At 45.3% G+C, this 20,835-nt stretch overlaps 1 protein-coding gene across 1 annotated transcript in view; it reads left to right on the top strand.

The window, feature by feature from the left end:
- Window positions 1-20,835, top strand: part of LOC135198437 (lipid droplet-regulating VLDL assembly factor AUP1-like) — a 61,775-nt gene that overhangs the window by 22,522 nt on the left and 18,418 nt on the right. The window contains exons 5-6 of the mRNA XM_064225984.1: window positions 10,758-10,919; window positions 11,387-11,507. Of these exons, the coding sequence (XP_064082054.1) occupies window positions 10,758-10,919; window positions 11,387-11,507 (283 nt within the window). The remainder of the gene's footprint in view (window positions 1-10,757; window positions 10,920-11,386; window positions 11,508-20,835) is intronic.

The following is a 20,835-nucleotide window of genomic DNA, read 5'->3' as shown; positions in this document are numbered from 1 at the left end:
GAGTTGTCTCATGGCCATGGATGTGAGTTGTCACATGGCCATATGTATGTGGGTTGTCATACAGCCATTTATGTGAGTCGTCACACTTCCGTGTATGTGAGTCATCTCATGGCTGTGAAAGAGTCGTCACATGGCCGTGTATGTGATCCATCTCAGGACCGGGTATATGAGCCTTTGCATGGACGTGTACATGGTACTTCACACGATTGTGCTCATAGTTTTTCTCTAGACAATGTTCGTGGTACATCTCGTTCAGGATACCATTTCTTCCAGTGAGAAAAGTGATGCCCAGCTCTGTAGGGAGACCTCTCCAGTGGCTTTAGAAAAGGACGAGGTTCTTTCTAGACCTTCCTCCTCACATTGTCCTTCTCCTTTGCCGGAGCTAGAAGGGAAGAGCAATGAGTTTCTGTCCTCTTTTTTGGAGGTTGTTGATCTCATCTGTGTGTTCAGTAATCTGGAAGTAAGGACATAGGCTCAATCTTCGATGACCCCTACTGGCTTAGAGCTTTGCTCAGCCCAAAGTGGGATTCTAGAGCTTCATTCGAGCTCCCACTTTCGGTACATGCGCAGTCTATTCAGAAGCATATTAGTGACCTGATTTCGGATAGGGATAGCTCACTTCAATCCAGTAGGTTATCTAAGTTCCTCTCTCCTCTTCTCCTGCGGCATAGGAAATATTGTTCCACCAACTTTGTTCTGCTGATGCCATGGCACTTTAATCCTAATGTGATTCACCTTAAGCCTGAACTAACTCTGGAACAAATAAGGTTTGAGTGTCTTGTTTTTCTTCCAGGAGGCCTCTGCTATGGAGTCTACTGTTTCCTCCGTCTTCCAGACTGTATCATGGTTAGACTTATGGTCCACTGCAGTAGCCAAGATAGGTTTGTGCTGCTACAAAAGTGGGTCTGTTAGCCAAGATAGGTTTGTGCTGCTACAAAAGTGGGTCTGTTAGCTATACCTCCTATATCAGATTCCTGCAGTCTGGGGCTAAGGCGATTTCTTACCTATGTGACGTCAGCAGTACCTTGTGGGGGTAACCTCCTGGCTAGAAGGGATATGGCCTTATTGAAGGTAGCGGGTGCAGTAGATTCGGAGTCATTGGCAGGTCTTCGTAATGGGGACCTCTCAGAGTTGCAGTTTCCCTTCCCAAGAATGCAGTTAGAGGTTGCGATCGACAGTAGGCAGGCTTATACTAAAGATCGACTAGTCCAGTAGGCAGTATCAAAGTCAGAGGTTTGTTTTCATCCTCCTCTTCCTCCCTCCTCCCCCTCATCATCAAGCTAGACGGTCTCCCCCCAGGAAACAGACCAAGCGTCCATCTTCTGTTATAACATCTCAGCCTTCTACAGCTTCAGGGTCAAGACGACAACAACGCCTCTTTCGGTTTCAGCCCTATAAGCCAGGTAGGGGCACCAGAGGCAGAGACAGAGGGGATCATTGATAGAGGGGGTGCCTCTCCCTTCCCTGTGCCATGGGTTGGGGGATGCCTGACAGTCCATTGGGCCAAATGGCAATTGCACAGAGTGGAGAAGTGGGTAGATGTCCTTTGCATTGGATACCTCTTACCTTTTGACTTTTCTCCCCCTCTCTCAGACAAACCCCTCCTCCAACTGACTTACACTCGGAATTCTCTGAAGTTCCTAGCTCTTCGAGGCAAAATTTTGAAGATGATGAACAGGGTGCAGTGGAAGAAGTACATCATCCTTCACCAGGGTTTTACAGTCGCTTCATCTTGGTTCCAAAAGCCACAGGCAATTGGAGGCCAGAGGTAGATCTTTCCACACTGAACCTATTCATCAGGAAGATGAGATTCAGGATATAGACGCCCCCGATGGTTCTGGCAGCAGTAACGGAGAACAACTTTATGTTGTCAATAGACTCGAAAGATGCGTACTTGCAAATCCCAATTCACCCTTTGTCCAAGAAGTTCCTTCGCCTCAGCCTTGGAGAGCAGATCTTCCAGATCAAGGTCCTTTGTTTTGGCTTGACTAAGGTCTTTGCCCTAGTCTCAAAGCAGGCTCATGCTCAAGGCATTCATCTACTGAGATACTTCAACGACTGGCTGGTCTTGGCACGTTCCAGAGAGAAGCTATACTTCATGACAGGGATCACCTATTCTGGTTTTGCAAGAGCCTGGGTATTGTGGTAAACCTGGAGAAGTCCAGTCTGGTCCCCAACCAGAGGATTCTGTATCTGGGTATGTCCATAGATACAGTAGTGTCGAGGGTTTTCATGTCAGACCAGAGGTTACAGAAGTTCAGGACAGTGGCACGATCCTTCCTGTTACAAGCTGAACAGCCAGCTCACCGATTCTGCTAGGTAGGTATCTTGACACCCTTAGAAAAGTTGGTCCCTCATAGTTGACTCCAACTACGTTCTCTTCAGTGGGGGTTGAAGGAGTTCTGGTCCCTGGTGGGCAGTTCCCCTCAACAGCAAGTACCATTTTCAGATCAGGTGAGAAGAGACCTGTGCTGGTGGTTGGATGATCAGAATCTTAGGATAAGAGTCCCTCTGATTTTTCCCCAGCCAGGTTATCTTTTCGAATGCATCCATCAATGGTTGGGGTGCTCATGTTGAGGACCTTCTGACTTCGGGTGTTTGGATTGCCAAGGACAAGAAGCTTCACATCAACGTCTTGGAACTAAAAGCAGCCTTTCTGGGACTCGAGGCGTTCCGGGGGAAGGTAGAGGGACATTCAGTCGCTCTGATGTCGAACAACACCACAGTGGTCGCCTATGTCAACAAACAGGGAGGGCTAGTGTCTTGTCAACTCCACTCGTTGACAGTAGAGATACATCAGTGAGCGATTGACAACTCGTTGGAGCTCGTAGTCAGACATTCCGGGCAAGGGGAATGTGGTTGCCGACAGAACCAAATCCTTGGTACGGAACTCATTTCAACAGGAAGCTGGAGGTCTACATGCTGGTAGTCCCAAATCCTCTGGTGCTAGCTGAGGATGCCCATCAACATCATTGGGACAATTTCGAGGTTTACTCCTTCCCTCCTTTTTGTCTGATCCGTCAAGTCCTGAAAAGGGTAATGAGCTCTCAAAATCTCAGGATGACTTTAGTGGTTCCCCTGTGGCCTCAAGCAGAGTGGTTCCCAGACCTGTATCTGCTTTCAGAAGTACCGAGGGAAATTCCCCCTTGGCGTCACCTCTTTGCCAACCTTATGTGGAGAGGTTCCACCAATCAATAGTCGTGTCGCTTCATGGCTGGAGACTATCAAGTATCTCTTGCAAGCGAGAGGATTTTCTAGCAAAGCAGTGGGCCACATGTCCAGCTATCTCAGGAAGTCTTCGTCAGCAGTTTATCGGGGCAAGTGGCCAGTCTACTGTGATTGTGTGATTGGTGACGTCGAAGGGGTTTCTCTCCACTCGGAATCTCTGTTCAGCATATAGCGGACTTCCTCATCTTCCTCAGGGCTGCAAAAGGCCTGTCCATTTTGGCTGTTGAAGGTTACGGGGCTCTATTAGGGTGTTTTATGCCTAAAGGGCACAGACATTGCTTCATCCCTGGAGTTTTATGCATTCAACTTACCTGTCAGATATATACTTAGCTATAGACTCCGTCGTCCCCGATAGAAATTCGAATTTCGCGGCACACTCTACAGGTAGGTCAGGTGATCTACCGCCCCGCCGCTGGTGGCGGGAATAGGAATCATTCCCGTTTTCTAAGACAGATTTTCTCTATCGGCCGTGACAGCAACATTGTTGTTGTTACTCCTGATTTGATTTTCGTATTTTTTCATCGCTATTGATCTTCTAAGCCGGTTATTTTGGTGACGTATTGGATCTTTGGTTTGGCATACTCTTTCGTGGACTGTTTTTTGGACTTGGTTTTGGATATTTCTCATGATGTCGGATTCTAGCTTTACGGTTAGAAGACAGTGTGTAAATGAGGGATGCATGGTGAGGCTACCGAAAGCTTCGGTAGACCCTCACACAGTTTGTAAGGGGTGTAGAAGGAATGAATGTTCAATTTCTAACACCTGTGATGAATGTGTAAATATGAATGAGGAAGAATGGAAGAATTTAAATTCATATTTAAGGAAATTAGATATGGATAGGGCTAGGAAGGCTTCCTCCAGAAGCGTAAGTAGGTCTCGCTCTAACGAGCCTATTAAATTAACACCTAACCCTAAACCTCTATCTTCTTCCTCTAGTACTAAGACTGCAAATCCGGCAACGGAAATTGCAGATCTTAAAGCTGCGCTACAAAGGATGGAACGTCAAATGCTGACGTTGAAAGGTAAGCACAGTGATAGTGAATTAAGTGTCCCTAGTGCAGTGGAGGGTGCGTCTGATCGGCTCTGTCTCGCTCCCAGGCCTAGACCTCTTCCAAGCTCACAGGCCCAGAGGAGAAGGAATGTCGAAAGCCTTACGGAGGTTACGGAGAATCCCCACCGATCAGGCGTCCCCTCGGCAGATTCTGTGACGACCCGAAACTGCCAAGGATCGCTATCAAAAAAGCATCCTAAAGAAGTGTTTTTCTTCGTCAGATTCTTCACCGAATGTAAGGGGATGGAGTTCTGATGAACTGTCACGCCCCTTAAAGAGAAGTTGGAAGGCTCCAACTTTGGATTCAAGCCCTGAGCTTTTCTCCGATCTATCACCTTGTGAGAAGAAGAAAAGGAGATTGGTTCCTAAACGGAAATCGGAGTTTCCTTCCGCTTCTAGACATCCCTCACCTGAATCAGGGAAGGAAAAAGAGAGTGCGGCTGCAAAAATTATCCTAAATGTGCAGGAGCAACTTTCGGCCTTAGTAGGAGTTTTTACTAAGGAAACTCCCAGGAGAAAGGACTCTTTCCTTCCTATAAAGAAGACGAAGGGAAAAACGGAAGTTTCGGCTTATACTCGGAGGAGTATGAAGAATGCGCCAAAAACGCCAACCTGGCGCAATGCGCCAGATGCGCCAGATGAGTTTGAGACTCCATACGAGTCAGAAGAGCCAGAAGCGCCAGATGCGCCATATGCGCCAGAAGAGCCAGCCTGGCGAAACCAGCCGATGCGCCAGAAGCGCCAGAGGCGCCAGATGCGCCAGAAGCGCCACCCGCCCGAGAAGCGCCAGAAGCGCCGGAAGCGCCACCCTGCCGAAATGCGCCAGAAGCGCCAGCTTGGCGCAAGGAATCACGAGCGCCAACCCGGCGCAATGAGCCACAAGTGACAAATAAGAGACGGACTTCTTCCAAAAGACAATTAAGCCAAGAGGATTTTGTTTAGCTTTCGGAAGGATAAACCTTTTACCTGACAAGGACTCTAGTTGTCGCACAAGCGGCCGTATTCCTTGTCAGGACATAGGTGGTTCCGGAGAAAGTGATAGAGAGGACATCCTTCGTCTGACAGGAGAGAAAGGTGTCGCACAAGCGGCCATCGCTCTTGCCAGGAGAAGGATAAGGTCGTTTTGCAGGATCAACCTATCTCTCGTAGGGACGCAAGTTATCGCACAGGCGGTCGTCGTTCTTGCGAGAGTGGGGTGGATGTTGCAAGAGGCCAATCTCCTACTGGAAATAAACAATCCTCTTCGGAATTGGATTTGGAAGAGATTTCGGACTCTGAAGATCACTCGGCTCCGGGTTTGTCCAGATTACAAGACGCTGGCAGCCCTCTTACTTCAAGAGTTTGGGGACTCGTTAAGCCCTACTGCTCCTCCTTCTCCAAGGTCCTTGTTTACAAGCACGAAGGTCCCGAAACAATCATCTTTTATTAAAATGAAGCCAACCATTTCCATGAACAAGGCTCTCCGATTCGTAGGAAATTGGTTGGAATCCAAGGAGAAGGCGGGGAAGACAGTCTTTACCTGCCCTCCTTCCAGACTATCAGGGAAGAAGGGAATTTGGTACGAGACGGGCAAACCACGGGGTCTAGCTCTCCCGTCCACTGCCGAAGCAGATTTTTCGAATCTGGTAGATTCGTCTAGGAGACAAGCCTTGTCATCAGCAAAGATCACATGGGGGACTTCTGAGATGGACCATCTCCTCAAGGGATTGTTTAATGTCTTAGAAGTTAACTTCTTAGACTGGTCCCTTGGGGTGTTGGCCAAACCAAAAAAGGACAAACAGGGAGGGGAATATCTTAGTCCAGAAGTACTTGTTCATAGTGTTCGTTTCCTGTATGGACAAGGCGGTTCAGGATGGATCAGGAGAGGTGGCCTCTCTGTTTGGAACTGGTATTCTGAAGAAGAGAGTCTTATTTAGCTCTTTTCTGACGAAAGCAGTTACTCCTACTCAGAGGTCATCTCTTCTGTATGCTCCTCTGTCGGACCAATTGTTTCCTTCAAATCTTGTAAAAGATATTTCTCATTCTTTGACAGAAAAGGCCACACAAGATCTCTTGGCCCAATCTGCAAAGAAATCGAGGACTTCGGGTCCTATTAAGAGAGAGACTCGGGCTCCTCAACAGCCCTTTCGAGGAAGTACCTCGGCCAGACCCTCTTTTAAGAAGAGAGGAGTGCAAGAAGAGAGGTAGGCCTTCCTTCAGACCTATCAAGAGAGCTAAATGAGACACCAGTCCTTCAAGCACCGGTAGGAGCCAGACTTCGGAAATTTTCCGAAGAATGGGCTCGGAGACAGGCAGAAATTTGGTCCCTTTCCGTGGTAACAAAGGGATATATGATCCCCTTTCGAGACAGACCTCCCTTGACTACGAACCCGAGGGAACTGTCAGCCCAATACAGGGACCCTGCCAAGAAAGAAGCATTATTGCAACTGGTAGAACAGATGTTGCAAAAGGAGGCCATCGAAGTGGTTCGGGATCCGCATTCCCGAGGATTCTACAACCGTCTTTTTCTGGTTCCGAAATCCTCGGGAGGGTGGAGACCGGTCCTGGATGTGAGCGCATTGAACCGATTTGTGGAGAACACAAAGTTCTCTATGGAAACATCAAAATCGGTTCTTGCGGCTCTTCGTCCAGGAGATTGGATGGTCTCCTTAGATCTACAAGATGCATACTTTCATGTCCCCCTGCATCCATCATCGAAGAAATATCTCCGATTCATGATGCAGGGGAAAGTATACCAATTCAGAGCCCTATGCTTCGGCCTTTCAACGGCCCCTCAAGTGTTCACGAGGCTAATGATGAACGTTGCGAGATGGCTACATCTAGAGGGGATAAATATATCCCTTTATCTGGACGATTGGCTAATAAGAGCAAAATCGGAAATTCAGTGCTTGAAGGACTTGGGAGAAGACTTTGAACTTGACAAAATCTCTGGGACTGCTCGTGAACCTCGAGAAATCACAATTGATCCCCAGACAGAACATAGTCTATCTGGGGATACAGATGGATTCTCGGGGTTTTCGGGCGTTTCCATCTCAAGACAGAATTACTCGAGGCTTAGAAAAGATCTCGAACTTCTTAGGGAAAGAACGGACCTCGGCGAGGGAATGGCTCAGTCTGCTGGGCACCCTTTCCTCGTTAGAGCAGTTCATTTCCCTGGGAAGATTAAATCTCAGACCTCTGCAATTTTATCTAAAGAGGATGTGGAGTCAAAAGACAGGAGACTTGTCAGACGTTTTTTCCCATCCAACAGGGGATAAAATCCGACCTAAAGTGGTGGTTAACCCCATTAACAAGGAACGAAGGGGTGTCCCTCTTGATTCGGAACCCTCACCGAGTGTTGTTTTCCGATGCCTCGGAAACAGGTTGGGGAGCAACACTGGGTCCAAAGGAAGTAGCAGGTGTTTGGACCAGACAACAAACTACTCTGCACATCAATGCGAAGGAACTCCTGGCAATTCATCTAGCCCTGGAATACTTCGAAGCGGAAGTCAGAGAGGCGGTAGTTCAAGTCAATTCCGACAATACCACAGCTCTGACTTACATCCGGAATCAAGGGGGCACTCACTCTTTCTCTCTGAACGAAATAGCGAGAGCTCTATTAACCTGGACAGAGGAACGGGGCATTATTCTGCGTACAAGGTTTGTCCAAGGAGTAAAAAACCTAAGGGCAGACAGGTTGAGCAGAAAGAACCAGGTTCTCCCGACAGAGTGGATGCTCCACTCAGAAGTCTGCAGACAAATATGGTCACTCTGGGGGAGACCCCAGATCGACCTGTTTGCCACGTTCCTCTCCAGGAAAATAGACAACTTCTGCTCGCTAGAAGAAGATCCCAGAGCCACAGCGATCGATGCCTCCTCATGGATTGGTCAGGCATAGATGCATACGCCTTTCCCCCATTCAAATTGCTGGGGGAAGTAGTAAGAAAATTTGTGGCATCGGAAGGAATGAGAATGACTAATTGCTCCCTTTTGGCCTTCCCGAATCTGGTTCACAGAGGTACTGGAATGGACGGTGGACTTCCCCAGATCTCTACCAGACAGGACAGATCTGCTCAGACAACCCCACTTCGAGAGGTTCCACAAAAACATCCAAAGTCTCTCCCTGACTGCCTTTCGACTATCGAAAGACTGGTCAGAGCGAGAGGCTTTTCAAAGAAAGTGGAAACTTCAATTGCTAGAGCCCGCAGAGCCTCTACCCTGCGGGTCTACCAATCGAAGTGGGAAGTTTTTCGTAGATGGTGTAGGTCGAAGAAGCTGTCCTCTTCCAATACCTCTGTAACCGAAATCGCGGATTTTCTCCTCTTCTTAAGAGAAGAATCCAAATTGGCCGTATCAACTATCAAGGGATATAGGAGCATGCTCTCAGCTGTTTTTAGAAACAGAGGGCTGAATCTCGAGAATAATAAGGATCTTGCATGGATCTCATCAGGTCTTTCGAGACTAAGAAATTGAGATCATCGATTCCCCCGAGTTGGAACCTGGACGTTGTCCTAAAGTTCTTGATGTCGGACAGGTTCGAACCTATAGATAAAATCTCATTCAGAGATCTTACTAGCAAATGCATATTCCTGTTGGCTCTAGCAACTGCTAAGAGGATCAGTGAATTGCATGCTTTGGACTCTCGGGTGGGATTTAGAAAAGACTCGGCTGTCATTTCTTTCCAGGATCTTTTCCTAGCGAAGAATGAGAACCCTTCTAAACCTTGGCCTAGAAGTTTCGAAGTCAAGGGACTCTCTTCTCTGGTAGGAAGAGAGTTGGATCGTCCCTTTGCCCAGTCAGGACCTTAAAATTTTATTTAGAAAAGAAGACACAGCTTCAGGGATGTCGACAAGGTCTTTGGTGTTCGGTAAGAAACCCCAAGAGACCGATGTCAAAGAACGCACTGGCATTCTTTGTCAGAAATGTAATTACCGAAGCTCATAGGAATTGCCAAGAGAACTCTTTAAAGCTGCTGAGAGTGAAAGCTCACGAAGTCCGGGCTGTGGCAACTTTCCCTTTTCTTTTTTTACGAGAATATGTCCATGAGAAACATTTTAGCAGCAACTTATTGGAGGTGCAATTCAGTATTTGCATCCCACTATTTAAAGGATGTTAGAATAACATACGATAAATGTTTCGCTCTTGGACCTTATGTATCAGCGGATGACTGTATGCTGGGAAATGGAGCAGACGCTGATCCTTAAATTTGTTTTAATATTTTTAATAATTAGTTTTAATATTGTTGTTGAGTTGTGGGTTGCTTGAAAGGATGTTCGGGGATGACTCCTTTCAATCGTAGTACTAACCCCAATGAGGATCAGGTGATCGGGATTAGTGTCGTGCTCTATGATCATGCCAATAGGCAAGGTGTTTTGTCATGTAAGTGGATAGGACCCCATTGACAAAGATCCTAAGGTTCTGAAGCGTAAGTGGGTAAGACCCCGGTAACAGACCATCAAGAACTCTTAGCATGAGGTCACTACCTCGCTGAGGCTCTTGAAGCGATACGGGCTCCTAGGACAGTAGCCATGAAGTCTTTCGCTAACACAGGTAGGAATCAAGGTTTTTAATTTTATTACCTACAACATATGTTGTTTCCTGTCTATTTCAGTAGATTAGCTGTCTCTTACCCTCCGCCAAAGGTGCCAATCAGCTAAGTATATATCTGACAGGTAAGTTGAATGCATAAAAATGTTATTGTCATGATACAATAAAGTTTTATGCATACTTACCTGGCAGATATATACGGTGTATGGCCCACCCGACCTCCCCTCAGGAGACAGGTGGAAGAGAAAATCTGTCTTAGAAAACGGGAATGATTCCTATTCCCGCCACCAGCGGCGGGGCGGTAGATCACCTGACCTACCTGTAGAGTGTGCCGCGAAATTCGAATTTCTATCGGGGACGACGGAGTCTATAGCTAAGTATATATCTGCCAGGTAAGTATGCATAAAACTTTATTGTATCATGACAATAACATATTTCTTTGTTGTGTAGGAGTTTCGAGCAATCCTGTCCACCGAAAGGCTCAAACCTTTGACTTGGGATCCATCCCATGTCCTTCCTTGGAAGTCTCACTTAAGCCTTTACGTCGGTCGTCAGACTGGAATCAGACTCTGAAAACAATTTTCCTGTTGGCACCAGGGTTTGGGGGGTATATAGCCATCTTTGTACACAAAAGCAGCTGGTAAGAAAGTATAATAGATACAGAAGGCAAGGGAGTAGATGGAACAAGGCCTGATAAGAGTTCAGGCAAGGAGATTACTAGACAGGAGAATGGAGATGATTTATTTCACAACTGACCCTATAAATGGGAAACTTGATGTAAAAATTTCAAGATTATGAGGATGATGTAATGTACCTCCAACAATTTTGATAAAAGAATATGAAATGTAATCATGAGAACATTATTTTCATAATAATTGGTGACTTCATGAGGGTAAATACTCCTGTAGATAAAATTAAACAAAGATGATGTGAATTACAATTCTTCTTCCAGGTATGGTTCATGGGCGTTTGAACTGAGTGGATCAGTTTTAGTGGCAGGATTACGTGTTTGGCGAATTCCACTCCTACAAATAGCACCCTCCGTCCTTGGGGCATCATGGGCAGCCGATTTGTGCTTCATGCTCTTTTCTCCTGTCACAGTTTTCACAGTCAGGTAAAGATATATATTGGATAGTGATAAGTAACCTGTTATTCATTTCAAATATCAAGTATATTGTACTCACATTCAGATATTTTTTTCTACTGTCACAGTTTTTGCTGTCAGGCAAAGATATATATTGAATAGTAATGAAATAAATCATTATTATTAGTTTATTTTGGTAGTTCTGAAAGTGGCTATAGTTATAAGAATATGAAGGTGAAGTTTGATACTCATAATGAGATGTTTTGGTGTTTTAGATATCTTCTGTCTGAATTTCCCTTGACCTCCTCTTACATTTTCCTAATGAGCACCATAATATTCTTTGGAAGCTTGAATTTCAAGTCAATGGCCCCTGTGGGGTTGGTTCATATGAATATTTTTTTTTTTTAGGAAATATGGTAATTTTTTTATAGAAGAAGTGTATTCGTGCTGTAGTTGTGTAGAGATTGAGGATATCCTCACTAATTTTTTTGTTTCAGTTATATTGGAGAAATGAGGAGGGGTGAAAGTGAAACTCCTGAAGAGTATGGTGCTCGTGTCCAAGCTTCTACTGCAGAAGCCCTTGGCATTCAGGCCACAAATCATACTGTAGCTGACAAAGTAAGTGCAAAAAGTATCATCAGTACAGCACTTCTATTGATCATTCTTTCTTTTAAGTCTAAATTTACGATTATCTCTTTTCCACATTGCAAATAAGAAAGCATGGTTTAATTCAGGTTTGTAATTATTTGAATGAATTACGGTATGTCTCCGTAATCAGGGGGTTTAGGAACCACAACCACCCATGTTAATTTGTATCTCCCCCTGTACAAATGCTTATAACTGGCTATTTAAATATCTGTAGTTCAAAACACTAAAGACCCACAATAAAAATGCTTATAACTGCCTATTTTAATGGTTCAAACACCAAATATACCTTAAATTATCACCCTAAAACCCATCAATATCATTTGAAAATCAACTTATAACATTAACATTAAAAATATATGGCTTACATCTACATGTGAAAACTAAATTCAAATCCCCCTTACATTCAATCAGAGCCATTTTCTCACATATAGTATTGATGCTGTCCCATTTTCTTTTTTCAGATAGGGGAAGCATTGGGAATTCACAAGTAAAGTTAAATACAGTATAGTACTTAAGTATTTAAATATGCAGTGAAAAAAATACCAAATTATAAATGAAGTCAACAGTGATCAAATATTTATTCTCTTGTGTATGAACGTGTTACAATGTTTTGCTAATTTTCAAATATTAATGTTAATGTAAACATATTAATATGTTGTGTCAAATAAGTAACTTACCAAGTAGTTACATAGCTATAGTTTCAAATCACCAGGCAGCTTTAATTTAAGAAATCACGGTAGTGCTTCAGTTGTTTATTATAGGTGATAGGCCCTGACCACTGCCGGGATTACTGGAAATGACTTAGCGGATATCTTCAGTGTTTTCTGCTAACTCTTGAGCAACATTGGGGTTTGCTGCAGCTTTTGTTAACAGATTTTCTGTTGTATGGCTGGATTTGGGTGAAGTATTATTGCTTATTTGAGTAACCTTCAAACTCCAATAGTTTTCAGGATCATTTTTATGGTTCTTTGATTATTGATGTCTGATTCAAGTTCTCCTAGTTTCGCTATTGTAGCAAAATTTGCAAACCAGTTTGATCAAATCTTTGTATGATTCTCATACAATTTGCAGTTAATGTAGTGGGGAGAAATGAAGTAGGGAGAAAACATGTGCGAAGTGTAATGATTAGCACAAGTAGAAAGTACTTAATCTTAATTAGATAATTAGAGAGGGATAGAGCCTCTAGAGCTGAGAAACAAGTGTCCTTTAGCCAAGAATTCCATTGTAGCCTAGAGGGCTTCGTCCCGAAAAGAAATTCCTCCAGGCAGCCAATCATAAATACCCCAAATCTGACCATGCCCACCCTACTATAAAAGCTGACCCGTCAATGCCCATTCAGAACGTACCTTGCAATGTCCAGATGATGACCAGGGAGATGGCCGAAACATGTCGACATTAAAGAAACAACTGACCCTGAAAATACAGTAGCAATAACAAAATTCTGTATTAACGATTTTGTAGCAGAGATCACCATATACAATTTATCAAAATACAATCTGAATAAAATATATAGTATATTTCATATATTTTAGTATTGATAACACCAGGCCTTGACATTCAAAATACCAGAATAACACGATGAATATAGGCCAGTTACTTAGCAGTCTCACGGATTATGAAAAATAAATTATCAGAAAAATAGATATAAGATAAATTCAGCTGATTCTGCCATTCTTGCCATCCTTTTTAATATTATTATTATTATTATAATTATTTGAAAAATATGTATTAATACATATTAATACATAGTACATACTACATGTATCATGAAAATGCTCTCATCTCAGTAAAAGAGAGAGAGAGAATTATTATTGTTATTATTTAATGTTATTTAATTTACACATAAAAGCTTGAAAACTTAATAATTACATAAAAAATTTAACAAACACTTTTGCACGGTTTCCCCAGGATTCAAAAATTTGTTTATGGTAGCATGTCTGTGAAATACTCGCTTGTGCTAATTAGTTAGGTTCCAATGAAAAGTTCATGCTAATGTGAATTCGTGCAACTCAGATTGTGTAAGATTTAGGTATTACTGTACTCCATGATGAGCCATTCTTGGCACCCATTAAACAGCAGTTAGCTGAAATTATAGTTTTTCTCTCAGAAACTCCTTCCAAGAAACTTCCTTCAAGATGGTGCTCTCTTTGTTGTCCAAGAAAGCTCAGAAGGAAGCTGATGATTGAGTTTGGGCTAAGAGGAAACAAGGCAAGAGACTTTCACCATCCTCTCTCCCTCGCTTGGTCCATAGGAGATATCGGTTCTTCATCAATGGGGAAGCTCCTCCTCCAGCCTCATCTAAGCTTCTAGACACTTAAGTTTTCATTGGTAAAGGTTGTTTTTCCATTGGCCATACTGATCCAACTTGTTAAGGAACTCTTCAAGGTGTTTGAGATCTTCAGTCTCTTGGACTGTATAGTCAAAGGTCTGACCAAGGAAATGAAAATTTTAGGTGTTAAAGAACAACATTGATTAGGACTAGCTATAAATACTGTCTGGAACAGACAAGGCTATCAGATGGATCTATTAAGCTTGCAGCTCTTTTCTCTTTGGGAGTATTGAAGAAGGTGGACTTATGGTGCTCCTTTACAACTAAAAAGGTTACACAGACACAGAAGTCGACCCTTCTGTTTTCGCTGTTGGACCCCATCTCCTTTTCTCGCAGGGTTTTATGAGGAAGATTGCTTCGAACCTCCAAGAGGAGTCCACTCAGGTTCTGCTATCAACAGCAAGAGACATTCTACTTTGGACAGATCAAAATCGAGTGATTCTAGTCATTCAATTTGTTCAGGATGTTACAATATGCAGGCGTCAATATTCTATCAACGTTTACCAGGCAAGTGGGCGCTTTTCTGAACTGGTGTCTCAGATATACACGTCTATTCTTGTGAGACATCTGTGGCCTAATTGCGGATTTCCTCCTTTATCAGAGGAAATCTAGAACTTTTGTCTTCCTCCATTAAGGGATAACGAGCTACACTTAACTCAGTGTTTAAGCTCAGGGACCTAGATCTTTCATCAACCCAAATCTTAACCTCATGAAGTCCTTGGATACATCCAAGCAAAGGAAGGAAGGTCAGGTCTCTACCAGTATGTAATGCTGGAGTGGGTGACAAGTCCCTCTTTTCAACCTTTATGTTGTTGTTCTCTGAGAAACCTTCTTTGGAAGACTCTATTCCATGTGGCCTTGACTACTGCTTAATGTATTAGCGAGATCCAAGCCATCGATAAAGGATTTTCACCAAGAGACAAGGTTTACTCCTTTCCCTGGGATTTTTAGCCAAGAACGATTATCCATTCAGGCACTGGACACATTCTTGCTCCATGAAGAGCTTAACGAACTTCCTAGGTTGTGAGGAAGAAGAGGGTTCTTTGTCGTGTTAGAGCTTTCAGGTAATCACCTGAACAGAACCAAGAAGATGAGACGGCCTCTCATTAACCTCTGGTGTTCTGTTAAGAACTGTCCTTATTCCAGAGGGACTTCATCTCTGTGTCAGGTGGACATTCTTCCTATTTTTAATAGAAAGCTCCTGATGTCGGGACAGTCTCTACCCCATTAGCTTTCAGGCGCAACGTATTTCTTACTGACATTCTGCAATCAACATACTGAAAGTGCAAACCTGTCTTTGCGTCTCACTATTTGAAAAACAGTGTCTGTAACTGCAGTACCTAAGGGCCATTGTCAGTGACTGGCATGTTATTGGGCAAGGAAGCATAGGGATTTTTCCTACTTCTCTTTGCCATGAATTAAGGTATTGAGTTTTTGGGAGCCTGGGGGTAGATGGTACCTAGATTACCCACCAGTTTCAGTGGATGGGTTGTGGTTTTTTCGGTGTAGGTGACAGTGTTTTCTGGTTGTTTTGTATAGTAGTACTGCACCCAGGCCAAAGGCACTTCTTTGTGCTTTGTTAACTATTGGTCATATCCTTCACTGCAAAGCTCCCACTTAAGTAGAGGTGCCCACGGATCAACCGCCACTCCACTACAGATTAAGATGAGCACCAACCAGAAGCAGTTTTCACCTGCAGTAACTCTCGCCAGATAAAGAAACAACAAGCATTGTTTCAATGCTTGCAACTTTTTCTGTTTCTTTAGTGTTTTGGAGTAGAATATGTCCATTTATCCAGCTATGTAATTACTTGGTAAGTTACTTATATGAAAATTATATTTTCATAATAAAATTAGGTTTCATATATACTTAGCAAGTAATTGCAGGCTCAGAGCTCCCCTTCCTCCCCTTGGATGGATATAAGGGCACAAAAAACAGAAAGATATCTGCTAAGTCGTTTCCAGTATTCCAATTGAAGCACTACCTCGATTTTTAAAAATTAAAGCTGCTGAGTCAGTTGAAACTATAGCTATATAATGTACTTGGTATAGGTTTCATGTATAATTGGTAAGTATATATGAAAACTAATTTTATTATGAAAAATATAATTTTCACTTACAGAATCCATTTACTTTACTGTACGTATTATTATTTTGGTCTGATATCATCATAATGTGTATACAAAAACCGATCGTCTCGACATTTGTTATGTTTACATTCTGACAATCAGTTGATTTAGGCTCTAATACTATAAAAGCTAGGAAAATAAATTTTGTTCATGAAACTTACCTGTCAGATATATATATAGCTGTATTTTCCGAAGTCCGACAGAAATTAAAAAACTTACGACACACGTAGTGGGAGTCAGGTGGTTAGTACCCATTCCCGCCGCTGGGAGGCGGGTATCAGGAATCATTCCCATTTTCTACTCACAATTTTTCTGTCGCCGGTGTTGTAAACACAGTTTTCAGCACCTCCGTCTTGAATTTAGGAAACTTGGCTACTATAAGTACCCTTTTTGATTTTTTGGTATCTTGACTTTTGGATCGGTGGCTAGGCACACGTTTATTGCGGATTTGATTGATTTTGGCTTGATTTCTCTTTAAATAAGATGTCTGGTTCTAGTTCGGCTAGCGCCACAGGTTTTGTACCAAGAGTGATTGTCGAGGTAGGCTACTGAAAGCATCAGTAGACCCTCATACTTTGTGTAAGAGTTGCAGAGAGCATGATTGCATGTATGAAAGTCGCTGCAAGGAATGTGAGTGTCTTTCTGATTCTGGATGGAGAGCGTATGAGTCCTATCTGCGTAAGCTTGAACGGGATAGGTTAAGGAGGTCTTCCTCCAGGAGCGTTTCAGGTAAACGGCAGGAAGTTCATGTTTCTCCTACTAACCCTCCTTTAATCACTACTCCTAACCCTGTAGTGTTGCCTTTCGGGCCCTGAAACAGTGTCTGTAGAGGGTAATACCCTTACACTTATCTTAGAGTCGATTCGTAATTTAGAATCTAAAGTGCTCGCCTTAGAAGGCAAAAGTGAAGGTGCAAAGTGCAGTGACAGTGCTCCTTCGTTGTGGAGGGTGCGTCAGATCGGCCCCATTTCGCCTCTAGGCCTAGACCGCTGCCGGACTCCCAGGTTTTCAGGGAGAGGGCATGTCGAAAGCCGCAGAGGGTTACGGGGGAACGCCCACCGATCTGACGTGCCTTCGGCAGTATCTGTTGACGTTACACAGACTGCCAAGGAGCTGTGCGACGTGCACGCCTCCTGAAAGAGTGTTTCTCTTCTTCAGAGGCTTCCTCCCCGCACAAGGGGTGGAGCTCTCATTCTATTTCACGCCCGCTGAAAAGGAGCGTTGGTGATCGTGACGCTTCACGTCCAGTTTTGGCTCTCGAGAGGCGATCATCGCCTGAGAGTGTGTTCGCAGCCTTCCCGCCACAGAAGAAGCGTAAGGAGTCATCGGATGATGACTTTGTTGAGCGCCCCAGTCGCTCTCGAGCGCGTGCTAAGGCAGTTTCTGGGAGAAGGAAGAAGGCGTCCCCTCGCCCCTCGCCTTCTCACAGGATCAGCCCGTCACCTGACAAGGAATCCTCTCCTACTGAGAAGATCCTGCGCTCTTTGCAGCAACAGCTTGCTGATGCTCTTGCTAAGAAAGGGACGCAACCACGTCCCAGGAGAAAGGATGACCGTCTGCCTGTGAAGAGATCTAGAAGGTCTCCCTCTCCCTCTCCTCGCTCGTCTATCTCTCCACTTTCTTCGCCTGCTAGAGTTCGTGCGACTCCCCAGCGGCTCTCTGGAGGACGTGGAAGAGGATTTTGCTCGCTCGGTCGCATGAAGCGGTATTACCCGCTCGTAAGCTTGCGGTGCCGAGAGCTCGATACTTGCGTGAACGCTTCGGTGCAAGTTCACGTTCCTGACGCTCGGTCGGAAGCCAAGCGAACGCCAGTGGCATCTAAGAGTGCACCAGCGGAAGCAGGAGCGCGCACGAGATGTTAAGCGCGGGCCTTAGTAAATGTCATTCGCACGCCAGTGGACTGCCAAGCGTGCGCCAGCGGACGCCAGCAGCGCGCAAGAATGGACGCCAATCAACCCGTGCTAGTTGCAGCCAGGCGTGCGCCAGTGGACGCCAGGTATGCGCCAGTGGACGCCAGGTGTGCGCCAGTGGACGCCAGGTGTGCGCCAGCGGACGCTCGGGTGGACGAAGATGTGGAGTTTTCGTCGCCTCCCACCTGTTTGTGATGAGACTTTGCAAGTTGCTCCGGGTCTTAGAGATACGACCGGAGTTTCTATTAATGAGTCAGCTTTACCTTCCACTTCACAGCAACGCGCCTCGTGGAAACTTAGACCAGATAGTCTTGGTCCAGCCTATTTGCCTCCAACTTCACCTGTGTCGGAAGCAGAGGTTAGTGACGCTTCGGTTGAAGTGGATGATGAGAAACCTTTGGCGGCACGTCTCTTCCGACTACCAGGTTTGACCCGCCTTCTTCAATCAGAGTTTGGAGAGACGTTTCACCCGGAACGCTCCTCGCTCTCCTCCTCACAACTTTCTTCGTCCAAGATCAACAAGGTCTCGGCATTTGTCAGGATGAAGAAGTCCCTTTCAACTAAGAGGGCTCTTCGTAAGGTCCATGACTGGATGGAGAAAAGGAAGTCTCAGGGAAAGACTTCTTTTGCCCTGCCACCTTCGAGACTTAGTGGGAAGGCTGGCATTTGGTATGAGACGGGAGAAGACGTAGGTATTAGACTTCCCTCGTCAGCCCAAGGAGACTTCGCCAGCATTGTGGATGCCTCGAGGAGGTCTCACCTGTCCTCTTCGAAAGTTTCATGGTCTACTACGGAAATGGACTACCACCTTAAAGGCCTCTTTCGGACGTTAGAGGTCTTCAACTTTCTAGATTGGTGTTTGGGAGTTCTGGATGCCAAGTCTAGGAGTTCCGACTCGATTAGTCTGGGGGAGCTGTCCAGCGTACCGTCAGAGATGGTTCGGAGGAGCTTACAGCTCACTTTTGCACAGGGCTCTTGAAGAAGAGATCCCTGTTTTGCAATTTTACAGCGAAATCTGTTTCTTTCTCCGTCACAGAAAGCAGACTTGCTCTTCGCTCCTTTTTCGGATCAATCTCTTCCCCCAGGCTATGGTAAAAGACATTGCGACCAGTCTACAGGAGAAGGCCACGCAAGATCTCCTCGCACAATCTTCAAGGAGACCTGCGGTTTCCTTCGTCCTCGGGAGTTTCGATTCTCAAGAAATCGAAGCCCTTTCGAGGTAGTTCTTCCTCGAGACCAGCCCCTCGAGGAAGAGGCACTTCCAGAGGCAGAGCCACGGCGCTGGCCAAGAACAAGAAGTGAAGCAGAAGTCCTTCAGTCACCGGTTGGAGCCAGGCTTCAGCTTTTTGCGCAAGCCTGGGAAGAGAGAGGTGCGGACAAATGGTCCGTGGACATCTTAAAGAAGGGTTACCGGATCCCGTTCCTGAAACCACCCCCGCTGTCTTTACGACACCCAGGACATGTCTCCTTCCTATCGGGGAGAAAAGCAACAAGTGCTTTACGATCTGTTAGATCAGATGATCGTGAAAACACGCCGTAGAACAGGTCTCCGACTTGAATTCCCCCGTATTTTACAACAGACTGTTCCTGGTGCCAAAGCAGTCGGGGGAATGGCGACCGGTACTCGATGTCAGCAACCTGAACCTCTTTGTCATCAAGCAGAGGTTCAAGATGGGAGACACCTCAGTCAGTGATGGGAGCCTTGAGACCGGGGGATTGGATGGCTTCACTAGATCTCCAGGACGCGTATTTCCACGTCCCCATCCACCCCCAGTCCAGGGAAATACCCTGCGGTTTGTCCTGACAAAGGAAAAGTGGTTTCTAATTCAGGGCTCTCTGCTTTGGACTCACGCACTTGCCCCTATGGTATTCACCCTACTGATGAAGAACATTGCGAGGTGGCTTCATCTTTCCAATGTCAGGATCTCTCTCTACCTGGACGACTGGCTCGTACGAGCCTCCTCGAAAGACCGGGTGTCTGGAGGACCTTCACACGACTTTGTCGTTAACGAAGTCCCTGGGGCTTCTGGTGAACCTCGAAAAGTCACCATCTGACCCCTTCTCAGTCTTTAGTCTATCTGGGGATTCAGATGGACTCAGTGGCTTTTCGGGCTTTTCCGTCCCCTCCCAGGGGCGACAACTAGATTGCCTAAGCAAAGTGTCAACCTTTCTGGGGAAGGAATCATGCTCGGTGAGGGAATGGATGAGTCTGCTGGGGACCATTTCCTCACTGGAGAAGTTTGTTCCCTAGGGAGGTTGCACCTCAGACCTCTTCAATTCTTCCTTGCCGACAATTGGGAAGCACCAAAACAACTTTTGGATTTCGATTCTGGTGTTATCAGAAGAGGTAAAGGAACACCTAAGATGGTGGACCGACCTTTGAAGCTCGCAGAGGGTCTTTCCCTCAAGCTTCAGAACCCCGACCTAGTGTTGTTTCCGACGCGTCTTCCACGGGGTGGGTGGGGAGCAACACTGGGGGGGAAGGAAGTGTCAGGCACCTGGAGAGGGGAACAGGTGTCCTGGCACATAAACCTCAAGGAGCTGGCAGCAGTTCATCTGGCGCTCCAGTTATTTCAGAACGAAGTCTCCGGCAATGTGGTGCAGATCAACTCGGACAACACCACAGCCCTGGCATACCTCAAGAAAACAGGGAGGAACCCACTCTCGATTCCCTGTTCTTCCTTGCAAAGGAGATCCTGTTATGGGCGAAGGCACACGACGTCTCTATACTGACGAGATTCATATCAGGGGTAAGAAAACGTCCGTGCAGATCTGCTCAGTCGACAAGGTCAACTTCTGCCGACGTGAGTGGACCCTTCATCAGGAAATATGCCAGAGGTTGTGGAAGTTATGGGGATGTCCTCTCGTAGACATCTTCGCAACTTCCAGGACAACGAGACTCCCGCTGTACTGCTCACCAGGTCTAGACCC

Source organism: Macrobrachium nipponense, chromosome 22 (assembly GCF_015104395.2).
Source record: "Macrobrachium nipponense isolate FS-2020 chromosome 22, ASM1510439v2, whole genome shotgun sequence".
Lineage (NCBI taxonomy): Eukaryota > Metazoa > Arthropoda > Malacostraca > Decapoda > Palaemonidae > Macrobrachium > Macrobrachium nipponense.
Note: the sequence above shows the minus strand (reverse complement) of the source record. Positions and strands in the feature narration are given on the sequence as shown.